General features: G+C 44.3%; 1 protein-coding gene across 2 annotated transcripts in view; it reads left to right on the forward strand.

Moving 5' to 3' along the window:
• Positions 1-2,895: 2,895 nt before the first annotated feature.
• Positions 2,896-25,971, forward strand: part of rp9 (RP9 pre-mRNA splicing factor) — a 33,969-nt gene continuing 10,893 nt past the window's right edge. Inside the window, exons 1-6 of one of the 2 annotated variants that reach the window (XM_084312937.1) lie at positions 2,896-3,165; positions 3,452-3,482; positions 3,832-3,961; positions 11,686-11,777; positions 19,699-19,760; positions 20,138-20,379. In XM_084312937.1, the coding sequence (XP_084169063.1) occupies positions 3,014-3,165; positions 3,452-3,482; positions 3,832-3,961; positions 11,686-11,777; positions 19,699-19,760; positions 20,138-20,312 (642 nt within the window). In that variant the 5' untranslated portion in view covers positions 2,896-3,013 and the 3' untranslated portion in view covers positions 20,313-20,379. Of the gene's footprint in view, positions 3,166-3,451; positions 3,483-3,831; positions 3,962-11,685; positions 11,778-19,698; positions 19,761-20,137; positions 20,380-25,971 lie in introns of those variants that run through there. The other variant, XM_084312936.1, reaches the window with a different exon arrangement.

Below are 25,971 nucleotides of genomic sequence, written 5' to 3' on the forward strand. Positions count from 1 at the left end.
GTGTTGGGAAAGAACGTGTTGGTGGTGCTACACTACAGTATCTGCAGTCGGCCAACAATGGCTAAGATCTGGGCTAATTCCAGTGGTGGAAGAAGTACACAGTTCCTTTACTTAAGTAAAAGTATAAATACCCAGATAAATGAGTACTCTGGTAAAAGTAAAAGTCCTCTATTCAAATTCTACTTAAGTAGAAGTAGAGAAGTATTTTCTATTGAATGCACTTAAGTATCTAAAGTAGGCGGTCAGGTGGCGTAGCGGAGATTGTGCTCATCACCAATGCAAGAGGCTGCGGTCTCGACTCCCGGAGAGTCAGCATTGCCTTGGCTCGGGCTGATCGCTATACTAACTCGTTTGGCTGAGTTAGGGGGAGGGGAGCCGTGGGTGGGTCCTGGGCGTTGTGGACAGCGACCCCTACAGTTCGGTCGGGCGCCTGCTCAGCGAAGGTAGGATCTGGTGAGAGGTAGTGCGGCCTCCCACACGTTACACTCTCCCAGTGAGAATCTGCGCGGCCAGGCTGGCTGGCGGCTGGCTGCACATGCGTCGGAGGAAAGCATGTGACAGTCTTCGGCCTCTCGGACCAACAGTAGGGGAAAGTGCGCAACAACCAGGAAGGGGGTTGGGAATTGGCATAACGACTAACAGTGGGATGGGAGAAAAATCGGAAAAAGAAGGAGGGGGGAAAAGATAATCATAGAAGTATCTAAAGTAAAAGTATGCCTTCCACATGACATTTGTGTATTCTAGTGCTTGGGAAAGTAACGGATGGGTTAAAATAAATGTAGTGCAGCATTGCCTTGGCTTGGGCTGATCGCTATACTAACTCGTTTGGCTGAGTTAGGGGGAGGGAAGCCGTGGGTGGGTCCTGGGCGTTGTGGACAGCGACCCCTACAGTTCGGTCCGGGCGCCTGCACAGCGAGGGTAGGATCTGGAGAAAGGTAGTGTGACCTTCCACACGTTACACTCTCCCGGTGAGAATCTGCGCTGCCAGGCTGGCTGCCGGCTGGCTGCACATGTGTCGGAGGAAAACATGTGACGGTCTCCGGCCTCCCAGACCAACAGTAGGGGGGGGGGGGGGGGGGGGGGGTGCACAACAACCAGGAAGAGGGTTGGGAATTGGCATAACGACTAACAGTGGGATGGGAGAAAAATCGGAAAAAAGGAGGGGGGAAAAGATAATAAAAAAAAATGTAGTGGAGTAAAAAGTACAATATTTTGGGCGCCCTCGTGGCGCACCACGTTAGTGCATCGCACACCTACGCGGCCGTCCCGGGTTCGCCTCCCGCTCCCGGTGATATTTGTTGCATGTCTTCCTCGCCTCTTCTCCCGTTCACCCTCTCCTCATCTGTCGGTCATGTCTGACTAGGAATAAAGCAATAAATGCTCAAAAATAAATCTTAAAAAAAAGAAAGTACAATATTTCCTTTGAAATATAGTGGAGTAAAAGTATAAAGTTCCCTAAAATGAAAATACTCACATAAAGTACATTGCACTACTTTTATTATCTTTATACAATAGATTAACAATAACAATAGATTCAATTATAATTTGTGATAGTTAAAAAGGGGTAGGAAAAAAGTGTATACTTCTTCCTACTCCTTTTTCAAACAGGGTAAACTAGGATTTGTTTTATCTGTTTCTCTTTTTGTTGTCTTTTTTTATAATAATTTTTTATTTTGTATATGTCAAATTGAAATTAACAGATATATTTTTGTTTTTATACTTGTTATAAAATAAAAATCATTCATTCATTATAAACCTATTCTTACGCACTTAATGCATTGCTTTTATTCTGTCAACTGTATGTTAATTGTATGCTATTTGCTGTGAAGCACTTTGAGCTGCAATCCATGTATGAAAGGTACTATATAAATAAAGTTATTATAATAAAGTACAAGTAGCTCGAAATTGTACTGAAGTACAGTACTTGAGTAAAAGTACTTAGTTACTTAAACTTTCCACTACTGGCTAATTCTCATGATAATGTCATGTCTAATGACGCAACACCACAGCTGATGGCCATGGCTGGCCACGGTTGTATGACAATCACCTGTTATTTGATTACTGTTACACGTTTGCTTACCAATATAGTCTCTGCATGTAATATAAGTATGATGGAATAGCCTACTATAAATAGAGACCTATATAGACAATTTACATAACTAAACTGAATTTCTAAAAGGTAATCGGTATAGTGACAATTAATTTCCAACAGTAATCACATTACTTTACATTTCCAGTAGACTAATCGGGAATCACTAACCTACCATAGAAATAAACAATAACTAATAGCTCAAAATAAATAGCTTTTCATATACATGTACCGTATGTGTCTCACTTACACTCAGGGAGATGCAAGCTGAGACTGACAGACGTTGCCCCCCCCCCCCCCACCCCCTCCTAATAGACAGTCTCCTCCCCACTGTATGTATATATTTTCTCCCACCCACCCACCCCTCCTAATGTACAGTCTCATCCCCATCATATGTATATATTCTCTGTTAGGATCTATGGGTAACAGTACTGTATATTTGCATATCGTATGTCACAAATGTAACCGTACTATATACCTGTATGTCATGTATGTCCCTATGCCATAAATGTCATGATGTCATGTATGTTGTGTATGTCATAAATGTCACTATGGATTGAAAATGGGAGACCCTGATGTAAACAAGACGAAAGTCTTTCTCTGGTCTGCATCCCCTTAACAATTGTGTGTATTGAGCCGTACTGTATTGTACCCACTCTGCAAGCTGTTAAATAAAGTTTTCATTCATTCATTCATCATTACAAGTGGGGTCTGAAATAAGACGCAATACTGTTTTTGTCCTGCAGGTGGTGCTGGATTTTAGCATGTGCATGAGCCAGGCACAGGAAGTACAGCAGAAGAAACACTTCTGTGTGTTTGCTCCTGGCTAGCAAAGCCTGTTATGGTTTAGCATAAATATAAACTATGGGTTAATAAGGATTCTTCTCGGGAACCCTGTCTCCAATATATACCACCACCAATGCGATGTCAGGCAGAAAGCGAGCGAGAGACTCGGAGGAGTCTGCAGAACGCAAGAAAAGGCACAAGAAGGAGTCAAACGATGATTTGGAGAAACTCAAGAAACATGCGAAAAAACTCAACCAAGAAGTGCAAAAGAGCAAACACGTCGAGACGTTGTGAGTAACGTTACGCCCCGTCCCTGTGCATGAGAGTAAACTTATGTATGAATTATGGATGCACTGACGTTGCCACTTATTAAAAGCCAGTACCCCATGCTAACGTGTGTCTTACAACACTATGAATTGAAAAGGGGGGACCCTGGTGTAAACAAGACTAAAGTCTTTCTCTGCTCTACATCCCCTTAACAATTGTGCGTATTGAACTGTACTGTACCCATTCTGCAATCTGTTAAATAAAGTTTTCATTCATTCACTTTGTTTCCTGTTTTTCTCTATCATGCAGCTATGAGAAGCCCCCACCTGTTCTGATAAAGGTAGGTCCTGGAATGATGATAATAATAAACAACACAGAGAGCCTCAAATGATGTAAGAGAAGTCTTGTCTTGGGACATCCCGCGTCATCTACAGTTCACGATACCTGTATGTCATGTATGTCCCTGTCATGTATGTCATGTATGTCATAAATGTCACTATGAATTGAAAATGGGGGACCCTGATGTAAGCAAGACGAAAGTATTTCTCTGGTCTGCATCCCCTTAACACATTGTGTGTATTGAGCCGTACTGTATTGTACCCATTCTGCAATCTGTTTAAATAAAGTTTTCATTCACATCACATCTCACATTTAATTTGTTTTCTCTTTTTTTTTTTTTTTTTCTACAGGAGAACGATGAGAAGCCGGAGGACTGTATCCCGCAGGCGCCGGGGAACGAGGATGCCAGGGACTTCCTGGCTCACGCGCCCACCAGGGGGCTGTGGATGCCCCTGGGGAAGGAGGTCAAAGTCATGCAGTGTGAGTCGTGTGTTTCCCCTACAACCAGTGGTGCAGTGGCAAATTGACAGTAGGTCAAACGCTCCACGCGCGTGTGCGCGCATGCACAGTTTTTTTTGGCTGCTCTCGTCCTGCAGCTGGATACTATTGCCTCACAGCGCGGCCGTCAGCGCGCGGCCCAGAGAGCGCCGCTGGCTCTGCGGCTCTGCAGCTGCATGCTTCTCCGGGAGTCCGGTTGGATAATGCCATGTAAAAAGCGATTGCGCGTACTTCAGCCTCAGTGACCGAGGTATAACGCCGTTATACCGAGTTATACCAGCACTGCACCACTGCCTACAACACATTCCATTACACCATCGCTGCAGACGGTTGGTTTTAATTAACGATCGTCGTTATATGACAACTGTGGCCAATAAACTGTGTGTAGATGTTTTTTCAAACATTTGTCTATTTAGGAAAATATCAGCTTTTTCAGTAATGTTAGCTACAATACTTACGTCCTTGATGCCCTGTTACACAACATACACCTGGCCCATTACAACCTTCTACTGTTGACCACTGAGCTGTTGGAGGGTGAGTGCCTTGCTCAACGGCACCTCACCTGTAGTTATGAGGGACGAGGGGAGAGTCTATAGTTCCCTGACTGCTTGGGGGATTGAAAACGGCATCTCCAAAGTCACAGCTGGCGTTTCCATTCAGGCCAAGATTGTCTCATTGAGGGTTAATTGGGAAGGTTTGAAATCCTGGTGAAAAGACATCAAACTGATCTCCTCCACCAGCACACTCCATCCCCGGAACCTACGGTCCTCTGATCTAATAATAATAATAATAATAGATTGAATTTTAAGAGAGAAGCGCCTTTCTCAGACTCAAGGACACTGTACAAGGAAAGATGGAAAAAAATAAAAGTAAGTAATAAAATTGAAAAAATATATATAATAAAATACATAAAAGATCTGTGTATAGTAACAACAAGAAAAAACAAATAAGATAAGAGATAAAAATAAATAAAAAAAGGAGGCAAGTTCTGTCCAATTGGATGAAGTGGTTAAAATTAACAAACAAACAAACAACAAAACAAAACAAAACAACGGAATCTGTGGCTTAAAAAGAGTCAGGGGTGGGCTACTTGGGAGCGGGGCCGTGTTGCGTGAAGGCAAGTGTGAACAGGTGGGTTTTTAGCTTGGTTTTGAAGAGGTTGATGGTGTCAGAGCCTCGGATGAGGCTCTAGGTCTCCTCTCCATCCCTCGCACCAGGTTACGGACTTTCGGGGACGGAGCCTTCAGCGTGGCGTCCCCTACCCTCTGGAACTCTCTCCCCCTCCCCGAAATCCGCAACGCCCCAACCCTGGACACCTTCAAAACTGCTCTTAAAACACACCTCTTCACCAAGGCTTTCCCCCATCAGTTAGTTTAGATTAGATTAGGTCCATTATCCCTTACCTGCCCTCATCGCCCTTTTTCCCCCCTACTTCCCTAGCCCTATTTTTTGTCCTGATTGTGAAGCGACCTTGGGTTCTATGAAAGGCGCTATAGAAATGTGATCTATTATTATTATTATTAAACTAAAAATGTAGGAGCCTTGTGGGAAATATGGAAGTATTGATTGACAGCCATGGTGTGAGACTGAGCACAAGTAAACTAATCAGGGTTGGGTACCAATTAGAACCGATGCCGTTACCAGTACCTGTTTTCGGTACTTATCTTTCTCTGTAATAACAAACATTTTTATTTCAGTTTAAGTTTAATTTAAGTCCAAACTTCTCAATTTCAACATTGTTATTTATTGTTGTAACACGCCACACAAAATAAATCACATGATCATGTATTACGTTTGTAAATGTTTAAATATCTGTCCATCCTCAGTAAATATGACCAAACTCCTCTGACCTCATCTAGTCTTTCCAAAGATGGGACAGTAATAAAAAATATATATATATTATTTAGTGGAAAAGGCTCCCTCTTGTCTAGTATATTACACTCTTGTACTTTATACTAAACATGTAAAGGTACCGAAATTTGGTACCGATTGATCTAAGCGTGAGTCGGTACTCTGTAGTACCGATGTAATCCGGTCGGTACCCTTAACCCTTTCACTGCCACACGACAGAAGGTTAATCCTTTACTATCACACAACCGACCGTCATACATACAGGCAGTGAAAGGGTTAACATTATGTGAATTGTCGCAGTGAAAGGGTTGACCGTTTTGGTAGTGCGGCAGTGAAAGGGTTACAAGTACAGAGTTCGGTACCCAACCCTAAAACTAATGCAACACCACCCACTCTCACCCAGAAGCAATCCTGCTCTTTTGTGCAGTGAAAGCACTGAATATCATTTGACATAGTTTACTTTAATTGCCGTGTGGTTAGAATAAGACAATGTGATGTTCTTTCTTACTGTTCGCAAGGCTCCGTTGCCTCACAGCAAGAAGGTCCTGGGTTCAAACCCCAGCAGGGGGCCTTTCTGTGTGGAGTTTGCATGTTCTCCGGTCCCCCGTGTTCGTGTGGGCTTTCTCCAGATAGCCCGCTTTCCGCTACAACGTAAAAAAAAAAAGACTCATGCTAGCCTGGTCTATACTCCTGCCGTCGCCCTTGAGCAAGGCACTGGCATTACAACTGGACCCCAGACACCGCACTATAGACGTGTTTCTCGCTTACACCAGACTCCGTGTGTGCGCGCATCAAGGGGGCAAACGGAACGTAATCCTGCTCACTTTGGTCAACGTTCACCAAGACTTGTTGATTTTTGCCACACGCTGAATGATGAGCACCTCTCTGGTCAGCACTATATTTAAAATGATGAGCACCTCTCTGGTCAGCACTAGATTTAAAATGATAAACACCTCTCTGGTCAGCACTATATTTAAAATGATAAGCACCTCTCTGGTCAGCACTATATTTAAAATGATAAGCACCTCTCTGGTCAGCACTATATTTAAAATGATAAGCACCTCTCTGGTCAGCACTAGATTTAAAATGATGAGCACCTCTCTGGTCAGCACTAGATTTAAAATGATAAGCACCTCTCTGGTCAGCACTATATTTAAAATGATGAGCACCTCTCTGGTCAGCACTATATTTAAAATGATAAACACCTCTCTGGTCAGCACTATATTTAAAATGATAAGCACCTCTCTGGTCAGCACTATATTTAAAATGATGAGCACCTCTCTGGTCAGCACTAGATTTAAAATGATGAGCACCTCTCTGGTCAGCACTAGATTTAAAATGATAAACACCTCTCTGGTCAGCACTAGATTTAAAATGATGAGCACATCTCTCTGGTCAGCACTATATTTAAAATGATAAACACCTCTGGTCAGCACTATATTTAAAATGATAAGCACCTCTCTGGTCAGCACTATATTTAAAATGATCAGCACCTCTCTGGTCAGCACTATATTTAAAATGATGAGCACATCTCTCTGGTCAGCACTATATTTAAAATGATAAACACCTCTCTGGTCAGCACTATATTTAAAATGATAAGCACCTCTCTGGTCAGCACTATATTTAAAATGATGAGCACCTCTCTGGTCAGCACTATATTTAAAATGATAAACACATCTCTGGTCAGCACTATATTTAAAATGATGAGCACCTCTCTGGTCAGCACTAGATTTAAAATGATGAGCACCTCTCTGTTCAGCACTAGATTCAAAGAGGTCCTCCTGCACGATTGCATGTAGGGAAACAAAAACGTTACAGATTTAATCAATAACATAAGAAAATGTATTCGTCCACAAATCCTTATGACTTCCGACTAAGAATGTGTTTGTTGGAGTGCGAAGCCCCCGGTCTCCTTCCATAGTGATGTTATATGTGAGACACAGGGGCCAGACACAGTAACGGGCGGCACGGGTCGGAAAGATCCTTCTCACCACGTCACTAATAACAGGTTTCACACAAGGTCCTTGAAGTGCTTAAAGTGCTTGATTTTTTTACACACAAAAAAAGTCAAGCCCATTTTTAACAAGGTGCTTAAAAAGTCCTTGGAATTCAAATCAACCATTCACATTGAATGTTTTGTTCATCCATAATCAAATTGTTCTGAATCAAGAAATCGTTTTAATTTTTTATCCATTTTTTCTATTCTTCTCCCATCCCAATTTCGCTGTGCCAATTCTCCCCTCCCCTGTCTTGAACGTTGCTCGCATATGCCCCCCACTGGCCGGTTGTAGGATAGAAGCCTTGCATCACGTGTCCCCTCCGATACACGAGGAGGCAGCCTGTCACATCTTTTCATCTGACAGCGCGGACTCTCATTGGCCAGGTGTAGCGTGTGGGAGGCTCTCACTACCCCCGCTTGTAGGAGTCGCTGTCCACAGCGTCCAGATGACCACCCATCGACTTCCACCCGCTAACTCTGCCATTGAGTTAGTATGACGGCCGGCCCAAGCCGGAGGCAACGCAGACAGTCTGATTCGAACCCGGTGTCTCTTGCGTTGGTGACGAGCTCAATGTCCGCTGCGCCACCCAGCCGCTATAAGAAATCGTTTTTATAAATGTTTTCTGTTTTAATCAAATCTGACGAGTCGCTGTCTCGCGCGCTCAAACTGCTCCTCGTTTCTTCTTGGCGTGTGATGCTCTAGCTGGCTAGCAGGCCAAGAAGATGCTTAAAAAAAACAGCATTTAAAAGTGAATTGTATCCTTCGAGTGACATCCTTGAAAATGAGTGCTTGGAGGTCCTTAAATTTAATTTTGCAATGTCTGTGGGAACCCTGATAACGTCACTAATAAGAATAGTATCTCTTATGTGGAACCAGCAGTTGTGACGCCTCAGTCTTACTATGTTCTCTGTCACTTCTCCTAATGAGCCTTTAGAACCTTTAGAACCGCCATGGAGACTGAACTCCCGCCTTGCAGTCTTTAGCCAAACAAAGACCCTCGTTATTTCCCCTATTTATTCTTCTGTCCCACTCGGTTTCCTGGTATGTGGATCACCAGGGCCATGAGCGCGCACACACACACACACACACACACACACACACACACACACACACACACACACACACACACACACACACACACACACACACACACACACACACACACACACACACACACACACACACACACACACACACACACACACACACACACAACCACACACACACACACACACAACCTCACACACACAACCACACATACACACACACACACACACACACACACACACACACAACCACACACACACACAACCACACACACACACACAACCACACCGAGTGGCTCCGTCGGCCTCCACATTGCGGCGGGGGGATCGGAAAAGCACAATTTGCTCTCTGCATAAATTCTCAGAGAAAATGTTTTGAATCCGCTCTTGTTCTCTGCGATCGGTCTCCCCGGTGGTTCGGTACACCCGGCGCGTTGCCGTGACGAACGCTCGTTTGTTTGTTGGGTAAACGGAGTATAATGGGCTCGTTTGGTTTGGTGTCGTGTCGAATGGGTTTCAGGTGTGCGTCTGTCGGCCCGGTACCAGTGGAGTGGGACAGAAGGTTCTGCTGGGACCTGATCCCAGGCCAGCAGGGGGGTGTTGTGGGTTCTTACCCACTACACAATTTTATTGCACTGTAAAAAAAAAACTGCGATTTTATATGTCTGCACTTTATGTGCCCTATTTTACTCTGTCTATTCTATCTTACTCTTTTATTATTATTGTCTATTTAAAACTGAATCAAACCATAAACAAGGTGGCCTGTTGGTATGTTAGATCCTAATGTGAACAACTGTGATTTTATATGTCTGCACTTTATGTGCTCCTTTTTTCTGTTGTGAGCTGCAGTTTCTGTATGAAAGGTGCTATACAAATAAACTTTATTATTATTATTATTACACACAGTCTCCGGTCACAGAGCTGACATATTGGACCCGTCCTCCTCGGCACTAAAATGGAGTCTGAATAAGAAATGTGTTTCCCATCATGTGTTTGTCAGATAGTTGGTAATGCTGCCCTAATGAGAGAGGAATTCCCACAGCAAGCTAAAGCACTGGGAACAGTTGATGAGGCTGTAGGCCTGTGGTGCTGGTCCAAGGAAAGAGGGGATTTGTTGAGGTCTTGTGTGTGTATCTGTGTCTGTGTGTGTGTGTGTGTGTGTCTGTGTGTGCTGGCGCAGTAATGACATTTCATGTGTTCAATTCATAAGAGTTCTTGTCGCAAACCACAGTTAGAGGAGAGACGGTAAGATAAGTTATTGTGGTGCGTCCACCACATGTATAGGAGGAGGCATGTGGTAGTCTACACCCACCCCAGACCGACTAGCTGGCAGCGCAATGACCAAGGGGGGGTGGGGGGGGGTGTTATGTTTGGTTTCATGACCTTTCTCGGGCTCGTTTAATTTCATTAATTTATTTCATTTATTTTATTTGTTTAAGAGGGACAAGCATATTGATGAACATTCATAGAACATAAAATGCACATGGAAACGTAAATGCACCAAACCAATTATAGCCAGAGGCTAGTTTCCAGAGGCAGCCCCCCCCCCCCCCCTACCAGGTGTTATAGGCTGCTCCTGGTAATCTACCCCCTTTTTTTTTTATCCACTTTTTCTCCCATTTTCTATTTTTCTCCCATCCCAATTTCGTATCATCCAATTCAACCCTCCCCTGTCTCGAACACTGTTTCTTGCCTCCCACAGGCCGGCTGCAATGTGGACTAAGTCATACTCCGATACTCGAGGTAACAGCAGTCGCATTTTTTTTAACCTGCGCAGCGCGATCTTTCAGCGTCAGGGGTCTGCGCTTTGGAGGGGCGCCGCCCCCATCGCTTCCTGATTCTACTGCGCAGGCGCACCAACCGACCTGTAGGAGTCGCTGTCCACAACGCCTGATCCCCACCCATCAGTTTCCCACCCCCTAATACTGCCAATGTGTATTAGTATGGACGACCAGCTAAACTGAAAGCAATGTGGAGCGCTGGGCTCGAACAGGCGAACCCAGTGTCTCCAGTATCCGTGGTGAGCGCCTTGCCCACTGCACCATGTAGCCGCCCTAGTAATCTACGCTCTTGATGTGTTGGGTTTCGTGTTTGAAGATACTAAAGAAAGAGTCTATAATTCCACGCCAGGCAGCCAATGCGCCTAGACGTCTACAACCACGTGGTCTAATTAAACATGTAGATGAACGAATTAATGAATAAAATAAATAAAATTATTATAGAAAAGACAAACAACAAAAAAATCTACATATCACTGTTAGAAAAGGAGTAGGAAGAAGCCTAAGCTTATCATGCTCTACCCCTATCCGCCCCTTCTAAGTGGGAACATTTATATAATGGAGGATATCCACATTGCCAATAATTCTTCATTCTTAACATTGAAAACAACATACAATTAATAAATAATATCAGTATCCATAATGTAACAGCTTAGAATCCAGAAGATTGGCAATAGTCACTTCCCCTTTCCTCTTTTTGATCATTTGCAAATATGACTCCTTTATAAATTTTTTAAATAGAGCAATATTTCTGCTTTGCTTTCCTTCATTTTATCTTCTATCCCATTCCACACAGTTACTCCATAGGATGATATGCACCTGCTCCTGAGATTGGTGCACGCATAACGCTTATCAAAGTTGCATTTACCTCTCAAATTATATCCCTTATCCCTCTCTATAAATAATTTTTGAATGTTACCTGGGAATTATTGAGTCTTTGCTCAATACATTATCTGTGCCAGTTTAAATGTGAATAAGTCCATTAGCTTGAACACGATCGCCGTGTTCTGACGCGTCGCTCCCCCCCGCAGGCTGGAGATGCAAGCAGTACGGCCACCGGACGGGAGACAGAGAGTGTCCTTTCTTCATCAAAGGCAACCAGAAGCTGGAGCAGTTCAGAGTGGTGAGTGCATAGCGTGGACGGACGGGGTCAGCCCAATGTTCCCACAGCCCACTGGTCCCACAGCCCAATGTTCCCACATTTCTAAGATTCTTCTCAAAATGAGGCCCTATGTTCCCACAGCCCAAATTGTCCCACAGCCCTATGTTCCCGGACGAACCCTCTACTACCAGAGGACAATTGGATAATAGGTTGGGTGTAATTGGCTAACCAAATTAAGAGAAAGGGGGATAAAATCGGATTATAATGGGATCAAGGAAATGTGGGAACATGGGGCTGTGGGAACATAGGGCTGTGGGAACATAGGGCTGTGGGACCATAGGGCTGTGGGAACATAGGGCTGTGGGACCATAGGGCTGTGGGAACATAGGGCTGTGGGAACATAGGGCTGTGGGACCATAGGGCTGTGGGACCATAGGGCTGTGGGAACATAGGGCTGTGGGACCATAGGGCTGTGGGAACATAGGGCTGTGGGACCATAGGGCTGTGGGAACATAGGGCTGTGGGAACATAGGGCTGTGGGACCATAGGGCTGTGGGACCATAGGGCTGTGGGAACATAGGGCTGTGGGAACATAGGGCTGTGGGAACATAGGGCTGTGGGAACATAGGGCTGTGGGACCATAGGGCTGTGGGAACATAGGGCTGTGGGAACATAGGGCTGTGGGACCATAGGGCTGTGGGAACATAGGGCTGTGGGACCATAGGGCTGTGGGGACATAGGGCTGTGGGGACATAGGGCTGTGGGGACATAGGGCTGTGGGACCATAGGGCTGTGGGAACATAGGGCTGTGGGACCATAGGGCTGTGGGAACATAGGGCTGTGGGGACATAGGGCTGTGGGAACATAGGGCTGTGGGAACATAGGGCTGTGGGGACATAGGGCTGTGGGAACATAGGGCTGTGGGAACATAGGGCTGTGGGGACATAGGGCTGTGGGAACATAGGGCTGTGGGAACATAGGGCTGTGGGGACATAGGCACGCTCCCCCCACGTGGACGTGCTGCTGCGGAAAGAAAATAAACTATTATTTCATTTCATTTCAAAATCCTTTTATTTCAACTCGTAAGACGCTGAGGTTCCCCTCGTGTACATCAGGAAACCAGGAAATACTACACAAACCAAAACCAAGTACATTTAGTACGATGAAAAAGTTGTTATAGAAATGAAAAATGTGTGTGAGATCCATTATCAAAAAGACAAAGGTCATTATGTGCCCAGCTTCGCTCTGGGATTTTGCCCCTTCACCTCGAGACCGGACATTACAGATCTGTATTTACTGTGGTATCGATATTGAGAATGAGTTTTATTTAGTTTTATTGTCCACTATACTATGAGTTGCGTAAAAAGTTATTCAGATTACCACCCCGGACTCCCGACGCTCTAGAACTGTCAATCATCCACCGATTGCGAAAATGATTGGTCAGGGTTGTAGCCAACCTGGGGGTGTGTGAATAAGGGATCTAGGTGAAAGGTGACGAGCGAAAACCAGAAGTGAAAAGAATTCTGAATGCATCGCCGTGGATGAGGAAATGGAGAAATGGAGAGCTTTTTTCTTGGTACACGGTTTACCCGGATCTCTCCCGAATTTCTGAATGGATTTTTATCAAATTTGGACCTGTACTACATAAGACTTCGGGCTATGGATTTGAGATGTTTTCCAGCTTATACCTATTATTATATATATTTTTTGCAACTACTACAGAAAAATTTGAGTACACAATTTCAACTCAAGTTCAGCCCTATGTTAAGGCGCTCCCATAGTCCAGCAGACTGTACACAGAGCAGACTCCGCGGATGTCCGCGCGGACGTCCGCGCGGACTCTTGAGCTTTGATCTCAGCGGACAGCAGACCCACAGGTGCGACGCTCCTATTTTCTGAGGCGCGGACATCCGCGCCGCTGACTTTGTGTCACACAAAACGCTGCTCGGCGTTTTGGTTGACATCGAACTGCATTTAATGTGACGCCGCGCGAGCGATTTGTGGCGCGAGGAGAGATGAGCCCGTGAAGCGCTCTCTCTCTCTCTCTCTCTCTCTCTCTCTCTCTCTGTCTCTCTGTCTCTCTGTCTCTCTGTCTCTCTGTCTCTCTGTCTCTCTGTCTCTCTGTCTCTCTGTCTCTCTCTCTCTCTCTCTCCCTCTCTCCCTCTCCCTCTCTCCCGCTGATAATGTTCCCTCTGATCTGCCAGTACAGTAGAACAGACAGAATTGTGGGAAATGTAGTAAAACTGGTGCGAGAAATGTAGGAAATAGACCGCGGACGTCCGCTGAGATCTGCTCGACTATGAAAGCTCAAAGAGCCGCGCGGACATCCGCGGAGTCTGCTCTGTGTACAGTCTGCTGGACTATGGGAGCGCCTTTACTCTATTTCATTAGCACTAAAAGTGATTTTCCTAGTAACTTCAGAATGTTATCTTTCAAAAGAGACCAGGCATATGCATGTGCTATAAGCATAAAGTATAAAGATACGCTTTTCAAAAAAAGTATGCAGTTCTCTAGGGCTGTCTTAAATACTTCGAAGCTTCAAAGCTTCGTTCGATGGGCATGGGATTCGAATGGGAAAATAAAATTCTAATATATATAAAAAAGAAAAGGATTCTATATATTTTTTTTGCAAAATCAACTCTGCCTCTCTTTTTTTTACCCACTTTTTTCTCCTTTTTTCAATTTTTCTCCCATAACAATTTTAGCCGTGCCAATTCTCCCCTCCCCTGTCCTGAACGTTGCTCGCATGTGCCCCCCACTGGCCGGTTGTAGGGAGGATAGAAGCCCCATCACATGTCCCCTCCGATACATGTGGAGGCAGCCAGTCACATCTTTTCACCTGCCAGCGCGGACTCTCATTTTGGCGAGGTGTAACGTGTAGGAGGCTCACACTGCCCCCGCCATTTTCCTGTCTGCTGTGCAGGCGCCCCAACCGACCTGTAGGAGTCGCTGTCCACAACGTCCAGATTACCACCCATCGACTTCCCACCCGCTAACTCTGCCAATTGAGTTAGTATGACGGCCGGCCCAAGCCGGAGGCAACGCCGACAGCCGGATTCGATACCGGTGTCTCTTGCGTTGGTGACGAGCGCAATGTCCGCTGCGCCACCCAGCCCCTAACTCTGCCTCTCTTTGTTAACTACAACAAGCAATGCCGTTTGTTATTTAAGATGCGGTCGGACTCGGCACTGACAGATTTGTGTTCATTGTGCTGCTTTTATAAAGCCTCAAATGACGGCTTACAATATTTCATGAAAGCAAAGTGTTTCGTTTGTCTAAGATTTAAAAAGGTTTAAACTTTAAAGCACTGACAAAGTGCTGTACAAGTCCCACAACAAAAAAAATTATAAAAGAATATATAAAAAAAAATTATATATATATATATATATTTCTTTTTTAATCTCGAACCTTCGAATTAAAATCGAATCTCGGAATTTTTAAGGTCAGCCCTACTGAGTCCTCAAGTTCAAGTAAAAAATTGCCGCTTTTCTGGGTGCATGTTAAGAGTTGAAGCCACAGCATTATTACTAGGGCCGTCAGGAATGCTTCAACCGCTGTAATGCTAACCGATGTTAAAATACAGTGTTCGAATGTGCCGATTTCCTTGTTTTTGCTGGTGGTTTTTCCCCACTCTAGAAATGTGCCAACATAAGAAATGGCATGTACATCAGGACAGCCCTAATTATTACTATACTCATAATACCCATACTGCATTTCACGATATCTGCTTAATGTTGGGTGATCAATTGATGCTCATCATATTTGAATGCATCTCATTCATTCAGACAGTCGGTCCTTATCCCAAACACAAGCTGGCATAAAGTAGATGTCACATGTCGGCGGGCTTGAAATTAATTACTTAAAATAGTGGTTAGTAGCAGCTCTAGTAACATTACCTCCTGCAACACACAGACCTGCATGCACACACACACACATTTTAAAGTACATTAAGGACATAAACACTAACGGTGCAATTAGCTCATTGGGAGTCATTCAGTTACTTTTGTGACTGTGCAGCACCCATCGTGACACTAGGGCTGACCTTCGAAGCTTTTTTTGGCAATCGAAGCTTCGGGGCCGAGCTTCGATTTTAATTCGAAGCTTCGAATTTTTATTTATTTATTTTGTATCTTATGTTGTGGGACTTGTACAGCACTTTGGTAAACTTTGTTGTTTTTAAATGTGCTCTATAAATAAAGTGGATTGGATTAATTAATTAAGTAGCCCCTTTCGCGACTGTGACGCAGCCAACCAGGTTTCACTCGGCTGTGTGATTTAATTCAAGGTGGATCGCTGTTGTCGTTTGAACAACTTCAGATTTCATGGGAACTACCAATCCCCCAAATCAAGAATGTTTAAGATGAATGAAGTAAGATTTTGATTATTTGAAATATGGCCTGTGTAGACTAAACTATGCACAGAATGATGTCAGTCTACAAGGTCCGGATTCTACATGGTCCGGCAATGTAGACCTTGTAGACTCCACTACAGACCAATTATCAGTGAATGTTCATGCATTTTTAACCCATTCTCCGCCGGGCATTGTACCCATCCTAAACCATCCTCTGCCAGCTCTATTTGTCTATGGAGATGTTCACCTTCTTTGCAGGGCTATAACTTTTTTAATTGTATTGCTAAATTGACATTACTATGGCCCATTCAACATCAATTATCTATCGTTCAGGATGTAGGAACATTTTACTTTTTCATTCACACATACAAAAATACGGTCTAGAGTATAAATATGTTTTTATCGTTTTCTGCAGTATTTCATAGAACGTGAGATATAGCCATAAATGCATATATTAGATCATCAAATGCAGTTTGATACCGATCGACGCCAGATAAAAAATGTCAACTGTACATGATCCTAAACGTTATGACTCATCATGCGCGGATGAAAGGAGGGGGGGGGGGGGTCGTTTATAATTCCGTGACCGACGTTAAATGATTCATGTAGTATGGGTGATATATTGATCAGAGCAGTTTGTATCGAAAATGGTAAAGAAAAACGCTGAAACTCACCCCAGTCTCCTCGTAGCGTTGGGTGATGAGAGTGGAGCAAAAAGATCGCTATTATGGGATGTTGATCGATGCGATCCATTGCCAGGTTGTATATTACTAATACACATCCAAATAATATTGATTATTGAGTTATGGCAAAGATCCATATCCACGGTGTCTGTATTGAGCCCCGGGACGATCACCGAGTGGCCGGACGAAAATAGGGGACGGACCAAGCACTTCCGGCCACTTCCGGTTTGGTAACTCGTCGATCGGCCACGAGGTGGCGGTATTGAAGCGTTGCAGAGTTGAGCGGAGTCCTACAGCACCAGCCAAGACTCCGTGGGTGAAGTGTGAATACCATGACGAAAATATGGAATATTGATCTCAAAGACGCCTTACGGCGTCATTGGCAGATTACACATGGCGGAGAATGACGTGTTAACAAGTCATTGGTGAGCAATGGGTTAAGAAGGGCTACTTCCAGGGGCGGTCAGGTGGCGTAGCGGAGATTGCGTTCGTCACCAAATGCCGGAGACGCTGGATTCGCCTGTTCGAATCCAGCTCACAGCTCCGGCGTTGTCACCAGCTTGGCTGGCCGTTCACACTAATACAATTGGCAGTATTAGAGGGTGGGAAAGCTGGCGGGGTGGGTCCGAGTCGTTGTAAACAGCGACTCCTACAGTTCGGTCGGGGCGCCTGCTCAGCGTGGATAGGATCTAAGGGGGGTAGTGTGATCCTTCCACACGTTACACCCTCTCAGTGAGGGTCCGCGCTGCCAGGTGAAAAGAAGCGGTTGATTGGCTAGACGTGTGTCGGAGGAAGCATGTGATAGCCTCCACTCTCCCAGACCGACTGTGGGGGGTAAGTGCGCAGCGACCAGGAAGGGGATTGGGAATTGGCATAACGACTAACATTGGGATGGGAGAAAATCGGAGGAAAAAGGAGGGGGTAAAAAAGATCAATATATAAAAAAAAATTTAAAGAAGGGCTACTTCCACAAAAAAACAAAGAACTCACCAAAACATCTCAGTAGCACCTTATCTAAATGTTCTATTTGGAGATTCATATTTATTTATGTATTGCATGCATTTCTACATTTTATTTCCTATTTTGTTTATTCATCCCAGTATCTTTCTTTCTTATGTGTGGAATTCTACAAGGCATGTAGGTGTATATGTGTTTGAGGATATCCTTCAAACAGGCAATAGTGATGATATAATTTGGGCAGTGCTGAGCTGGGTTACTTTCCTCCAGTGTATTTGTCCCCCGGCCCCACCCAATGGCCCCACGCTCGCGCACGCACACACACACACACACACACACACACACACACACACACACACACACACACACACACACACACACACACAAATCGAAGTAAAAAAGAAAATAGAAATTAATATTTTTTTATTTTTATTCTTTTTACTTCAATTTCTTTTTCATGTTCGAAGCTTGTGCCATCGAACGAAGCTTCGAAGTATTTAAGACAGCCCTAATTGACACAGATGATGTTTAAAATGTGGGTTAACGGGTACAATAGCATTATAGCATACAATAGCAATCTACTTTATGGGTACAAAAAGCAACGCTGTCTCCAAATAGAGCGGCTACCAATAATAGCAGATATAGAGCAATACCTTGCTAACTGTTTAGCCTTTCTCTTGGAGATGTGGGCCATCTGAAGGCCCCTAACCACCAGCTTGTGAACACACACACGCACACAACCCCTGCAAAAATTACCATAAGTGCAGCTTTGTCATATTTTCCTACCTAGCATTGTGAAGCAAGTGGATTTAAAGGAAAGTGCTGATGTGGCAGTCGGAGTAGAATAGGCGGGATGTGTCGAGGTGTATTAAATGAATTTCCTCTCTGCATTGTATGCATAATTGACCCACTCCTATCCAAGCTCCTCCTATCCAAGCTCCGGGAGGGTCATCAAAGAGAAGCCACCTATTCTCTACCTATCTTTCGACGTCGACTAAAAACCCACTTCTTCAATCAATATCTGAAAGGAAAAAAACAAACACTAACCTTCTTACTGTCTTCTACTATCATGCACTCTTCCTACTATACTAATATGTATCTACTACTATGCACTCAACACTACTGTCTTATAATATCATGCACTCTTCCTACTATACTAATATGTAGTGGTGGGGGAAAATATCGATACAGTATAGTATCGCGATACTTTGCGTGGCGATACTGTATCGATACAAGGACGATCGATATTTAATTATGCAAAAACATTTAAAAAAAGTTTTTATAAGGAAGTTGCATTGTTCATTTCAATACCTGTAATAGTACAGTAGTCCACACACACACACACACACACACACACACACACACACACACACACACACACACACGTGCATTCAGTTAAGTTGGAATATGACTGTAATACAAACAGTTCAGTTTGTCAGGTACATGCAACACAGATTACAGTGTTGACATCTGTCTGCTTGAGAAAATCCCATTTGCTGCAATAGAAATGATTGAAGTGAGATGAACAGACAGAAAGTTTTACTTTGCAGTTGAAAAAAGCAAATATATCGCAATATTAATTTAATATCGCAATACTTAATATTTTGATTCGCAATACTATCGTATCGTGACTTAAGTATCATCATAATATCGTATCGTATCGTGAGGCCTCCCACCCCTACTAATGTGTCTCTACTACTATGCACTCAACACTGCAGCACCCAAGTTCCAGCACTGTTTGATGAACATTGTTACTCACATGTAAGAGTCGTACCCTTCCTGCTGACTTGTCGTACAGAACTTGTACTCGCTTTGGATAAAAGCGTTCAGCTATGACTAATGACTAATTGTAATTGTATATAGCAGATGTTATTTTGGGGCGGAGGCTTAACTGTGGGTTCCGCCCCCTCGTCGTCGATGGTTGACGGATCAACGTTTTGTCTCCTCACAGGCGCACGAAGATCCCATGTACGACCTGATTCGGGAGAACAAAAGGAACGAGAAGGAAACCAGGTACGTTGTTGTTGTGATTCTCTCGCTGCTGTTATTCATGTTCCCTGGTTCCTCTTCTCTACTCTCCGAGAGCAGAAAACATTAGTCATCATCGTCGTGGATACGCCTCCCTCAGTGGGAGCTGACAACTGGAAGGATTCTCACTGGTTTGGATGAAGATAGGCAGGAATATGTCTTGGAACTTATTACTTTTGTGTGTGTGTTACATAAGCAGTGGTGGAAGAAGTACACAGTTCCTTTACTTAAGTAAACGTAGAAATACCCACATAAATGAGTACTGTGGTGAGGTAAAAGTCCTCCATTCAAATCCTACTTAAGTAAAAGTATTTGTTACTAAAGTAAAAGTATGCATTCTACATGACGTTTGTGTATTCCAGTGCTTGGGAGCGTTCAATATTCGGTCCATTGGGGTGCCCTCGTGGCGCACTGCATAGTGCCTTGCACACCTACGCGGCCGTCCCGGGTTCGCCTCCCGCTCCCGGTGCCATTTGTCGCATGTCTTCCCTGCCTCTTCTCCCGTTCATCCTCTCCTCCTCTGTCGGTCATGTCTGACCATGAAAAGCAATAAATGCTAAGAAATAAATCTTTAAAAATATATATATTCGGTCCATTGACCTCTAAAGGTTAAAGTGGTATGTGTTCCAGTTATGCTGCTCTGATTAAAGGTTATGTTAGAGTGGTATGTGGTCCAGTTATGCTGCTCTGATTAAAGGTTATGTTAAAGTGGTATGTGGTCCAGTTATGCTGCTCTGATTAAAGGTTATGTTAGAGTGGTATGTGGTCCAGTTATGCTGCTCTGATTAAAGGTTATGTTAGAGTGGTATGTGGTCCAGTTATGCTGCTCTGATTAAAGGTTATGTTAAAGTGGTATGTGGTCCAGTTATGCTGCTCTGATTAAAGGTTATGTTAGAGTGGTATGTGGTCCAGTTATGCTGCTCTGATTAAAGGTTATGTTAAAGTGGTATGTGGTCCAGTTATGCTGCTCTGATTAAAGGTTATGTTAAAGTGGTATGTGGTCCAGTTATGCTGCTCTGATTAAAGGTGATGTTAAAGTGGTATGTAGTCCAGTTATGCTTCTCTGATTAAAGGTTATGTTAAAGTGGTATGTGGTCCAGTTATGCTGCTCTGATTAAAGGTCATGTTAAAGTGGTATGTGGTCCAGTTATGCTGCTCTGATTAAAGGTTATGTTAAAGTGGTATGTGGTCCAGTTACGCTGCTCTGATTAAAGGTTATGTTAAAGTGGTATGTGGTCCAGTTACGCTGCTCTGATTACGTCCTCTTGAAGTTGTCAGGCTTCAAATGTGAAAGTATATAATCTTCATGCGTTTTTGCCATGTTTTCTATGCAAAATCCTTTTCTTCAAAGTAACTAGTAACCGATGGGTTCAGATAAATGTAGTGGAGTTAAAAAAGTACAATATTTCCCTTGAAATGTAGTGGAGTAAAAGTATAAAGTTCCCTAAAAGGAAAATACTCACGTAAAGTACAAGTAGCTCGAAATTGTACTTAAGTACAGTACAGTAAAATGCTTTCCACCATAGTGTATAAGTCAAGTTCTGCAGCCAAGTGTCTCCAGTATGTTGTCAGTGGGGGTGTGAGCGTTCTGTGTACGTGCGTAGCAGGTTTTGACATTGGGACAACTGGAGCGATCAGAGCATGATCTAATCAGCTTGTCGTCATCATCGTCGTAATGTCCTGCTGGCGTCTAATCGGGGAAGACGGCTATGAGAGGAAAGGATGAAGGTGGGGGGGGGGGGGGGGGGGTGTTATCACCCTGTTGCGTCCCCCACATCTCTTTTATAAACATGCATATCTTCTCTGCAAATCTATCTTCTACCCAGAGAGCACGCTGTCTTCACGCATCGAGGTGAATATGGTAAATGTGAGGCCTGAGGTGTTCGGGCCGATCACGGAGCGCACAGCGGCGCGTTGCTCTGCGATCAGTCACATCTTCTCAGAGAGGGTTACGTAGGCTCTGCCGTTAGGCTCCTTGGCCTGTGCCGGAACGACAGATAGAATAGAAGTACTTTATTGATCCCGAGGGAAATTCAGCACTACACACAGCTCACACAGCTCACAGTAAACATTTAGGTAGTCAAAAATGGTCAAAATCACAAATAATGATTCAACATGATGAGCACATCTCTGGTCAGCACTAGATTTAAAATGATAAGCACATATCTGGTCAGCACTAGATTTAAAATGATAAGCACATATCTGGTCAGCACTAGATTTAAAATGATAAGCACATATCTGGTCAGCACTAGATTTAAAATGATAAGCACATATCTGGTCAGCACTAGATTTAAAGAGGTCATGATTGCATATGGAAAACTAAACTTTTACAGATCACATAATCAATTATTACTTAGGCCATGTCCAGACTAAAACGACTTTCTGGCAGCCTGAAGACTGTACTTTCTGATACCAGCTCCCAGAGTGCGCAATTCTGAAGACGCCTGAAGATGCCCCCCATTGCGTCACCATCTTTACAAGAGATACGCGTCTTCTCCTGAACCGATGACGCGATAGCCCACCTCTCCCTTACCCCACGTGTGAAAACATCACAACAACAATGGCATGTACAGCTATTGAGCTTGATCGGGCTTTTACAGCTTTACATATGCTGTGCTCTCTCGATCTGTCTGAAGCGGAGCGGGGCTCTGCTGTGCTTACACACAATCCCGACCGAGGCGCACACACATGCTCACACGTATCTCCCTTAATCCGCATGCAAACCCAGACAAAAAAAAGAAACATGATAGATATGTCTTATATGGCCTGGCTAGAAGTGTTTATTAAACACCGGGAGTTATTATTATATAAGATACAGACAACGTTTGCTAGTCGAAATGACTGGACACACACAGGGACAAGTTAAACATCAATCAATTAATTTATTCCAACAGGTAGTTTGAGCTGCATGTGAGCCGCAGGCTTTCTCTCCTCTCCTTTGGAAACTAATAGCTCGAAAAGCACAGAACCGGCCGACAGAAGTTAAGCTGCTAGCAACAGACACTATAACACTTCCGGTCGGGGGTTTTCAAAATAAAAGAGCAACGTCTAAAAACAGGAAAGACATTTATTTTGTACATTTGTGGCACGTACTTATTATCTTGAGACGTTTTCGTTTTTACGGAAACCTTAAAACGAAAATAAAACGAAAAAGATCAAAATTGTTTTAGTCTGGACAAGGCCTTAGTCAACTAAGAATTTCTTCAGTTGAGGACTGCACTAGTGTTTTGTGTGTGTGTGTGTGTGTGTGTGTGTGTGTATATGTGTGTGTGTGCGTGTGAGTCTGTTTCTAATCAATGTTTAAACAGATGTATGAGCTTGGAACCCCAGCAATGTCAGCTCTGTGTGTGTATGTGTGTGTGTGCGTGCGTGCATAATTCATCCCGTGTACTTGTCCCTGCTCTCTCACTCAGAAGGAATCTAAATGATGCGGACTCCCCTCAAGGCCTTTAGATCATAACTTTTTTGACGGAACCTGGAATTTCTGCCCGTTCCTCCGCGATGGAGTCAGCCAACGTCAATTGACCTGGACGTAGCGTTCAGGCTGCCCTGTGCTGCCCTGTGTTGCTCTGTGTTGCCCTGTGTTGCTCTGTGTTGCTCTGTGCTGCCCTGTGTTGCTCTGTGCTGCCCTGTGTTGCTCTGTGCTGCTCTGTGTTGCCCTGTGCTGCCCTGTGCTGCTCTGTGTTGCCCTGTGTTGCTCTGTGTTGCTCTGTGCTGCTCTGTGTTGCCCTGTGTTGCTCTGTGTTGCCCTGTGTTGCCCTGTGTTGCTCTGTGTTGCCCTGTGTTGCTCTGTGTTGCTCTGTGCTGTTCTGTGCTGCGCTCGGTGTTGCTCTGTGTTGCCCTGTGCTGCTCTGTGTTGCCCTGTGCTGCTCTGTGTTGCCCTGTGCTGCTCTGTGTTGCCCTGTGTTGCTCTGTGTTGCCCTGTGCTGCTCTGTGTTGCCCTGTGTTGCTCTGTGTTGCTCTGTGTTGCTCTGTGCTGCTCTGTGTTGCTCTGTGTTGCCCTGTGTTGCTCTGTGTTGCTCTGTGTTGCTCTGTGCTGTTCTGTGTTGCCCTGTGTTGCTCTGTGCTGCTCTGTGTTGTTCTGTGTTGCTCTGTGCTTCTCTGTGCTGCTCTGTGTTGCTCTGTGTTGCTCTGTGCTGCTCTGTGTTGCCCTGTGCTGCCCTGTGTTGCCCTGTGTTGCTCTGTGTTGCTCTGTGTCGCTCTGTGCCGCTCTGTGTTGCCCTGTGTTGCCCTGTGTTGCTCTGTGCCGCTCTGTGTTGCTCTGTGTTGCTCTGTGTTGCCCTGTGCTGCTCTGTGTTGCTCTGTGTTGCCCTGTGTTGCCCTGTGTTGCTCTGTGCTGCTCTGTGTTGCTCTGTGTTGCCCTGTGCTGCTCTGTGTTGCTCTGTGCTGCTCTGTGTTGCTCTGTGTTGCTCTGTGTTGCCCTGTGTTGCTCTGTGCTTCTCTGTGTTGCCCTGTGTTGCCCTGTGTTGCTATGTGTTGCTCTGTGCTGCTCTGTGTTGCTCTGTGTTGCTCTGTGTTGCTCTGTTGCTCTGTGCTGCTCTGTGTTGCTCTGTGCTGCTCTGTGTTGCCCTATGTTGCTCTGTGTTGCTCTGTGTTGCTCTGTACAGCAAATGCTGGCCGACCACCTGCAGGCTGGAGTGGTGTAGTCGGCAGGCCTGGTGGGGAGGCTAGTCGCAGGCGTGTGTGTGTGCGCACATAGAGCAGTATGCATGCTTCAGTGGAGCAACATGCATCCGTTTGTGTGTGTGTGTGTGTGCGCGCACGTGGAGCAGTATGTAGTGATGCACGATATATCGGCCGCCGATATAATATCGGCCGATATGGCCGTTTTTTTACACATCGGTATCGGTCCGATATCAAGATAGGGCCGATATTAATTTTTTTTTTTTTTTATATCTTTTTTTTTTTTTTTACATGTTTTGGCCTTAAATAGTTTCAAAATATCAGTCATTTCTGAAAATAAGTTACAAAGGTAAAAAAGTTATGCGTTTTGGAAAATAGCTCTTTATTTGATTATCATAAAAAAGTGTTTTCTATACAGAGATATCGACATCGGTAAATATCGGTATCGGCCAGAACAGCAATATTAATATCGGTTATCGGTATCGGCCACAATTTTCACATCGGTGCATCACTAGCAGTATGCATGCTTCAGTGTGTGTCTGTGCACGCAGCTCAACACACACACATGCTCGCTTGCGTGTGTGTGTGTTTCACAGAGGTTATTCCAAGGTCAGTGCCTTCTAGGGCTCGGTTGCGAGTGTCTTGCCACATGGATGGTGGCATGTTGTTTGGACCAAGGCTGCAGGGGCCGGACCTGCCTCCCTCTCAGCTCTCACGGAGCGCTCGTAAAGAAAGGACCTCAAGTCACTGGATCTGAGGTTTACTGGTAGTGGAATAATAATACACTTTATTTGTATAGCACCTTTCAAACAGAAATTGCAGCTCAAACCTCAAAGTGCTTCACAGCAGGAAAAAAAGACGGGCATAAAATGAGCAATGCATGAAGTGCAGACATAAAACATAGTATTCATTGGTTACAGACATATGAAACGAGCATAAAAAAGATAGCAGCAGGGTAAGGGGCAAATCACCGTTTTTCACATTAGGCTCTAACATCCCAATAGGCCTCTCTGTTTCCGGTTTGATTCGGTTTTTAAATGGGCAGTAATAAAAAAAGAATAAAATAGAATAGACAAGAGTAAAAAAGTGCAATAAAATAGTGAAATAGAATGGTCAGTAAAATGATGCAGTACTGCAGTGTGAATAAAATAGTTCAATAAAATAGCCCTCATTTACGATACAATAATCAGTGTTGATGTAATGAGTCTAGGCGGCCTAACAGAGCAGCGCATCGCTCTTATAGCTAAAGATAGCTAAAACAGGCTATCTGGGAGTCCCAATGCTACAATCTGATGCTAAACAAAGTAAAGCAACATGGCTTTCTTCATTTTATTTGATGCAAAGAAGGATGTTGCTCTAAGGCTGAGACCACTTATCAATTGATCAATAATTATCGATAACTGCGTGAAATCGATAAGTGGCGTTTTTTTGCATGTGTAAAAAAACGATTTTCACAAAAACGATTTACCGTTAGTTTGTGTGTGTCACGTGCACTCACTGTAGTTTTTGCAATGCTGTAGTTGGCCCACGGCAGCGAGTCGTGCTGAGCGAGCTGCCAGTAGCGATCAGGAAG

Source organism: Notolepis coatsorum (genome assembly GCF_963971535.1).
Source record: "Notolepis coatsorum genome assembly, chromosome: 4".
In the NCBI taxonomy this organism is placed as follows: domain Eukaryota; kingdom Metazoa; phylum Chordata; class Actinopteri; order Aulopiformes; family Paralepididae; genus Notolepis; species Notolepis coatsorum.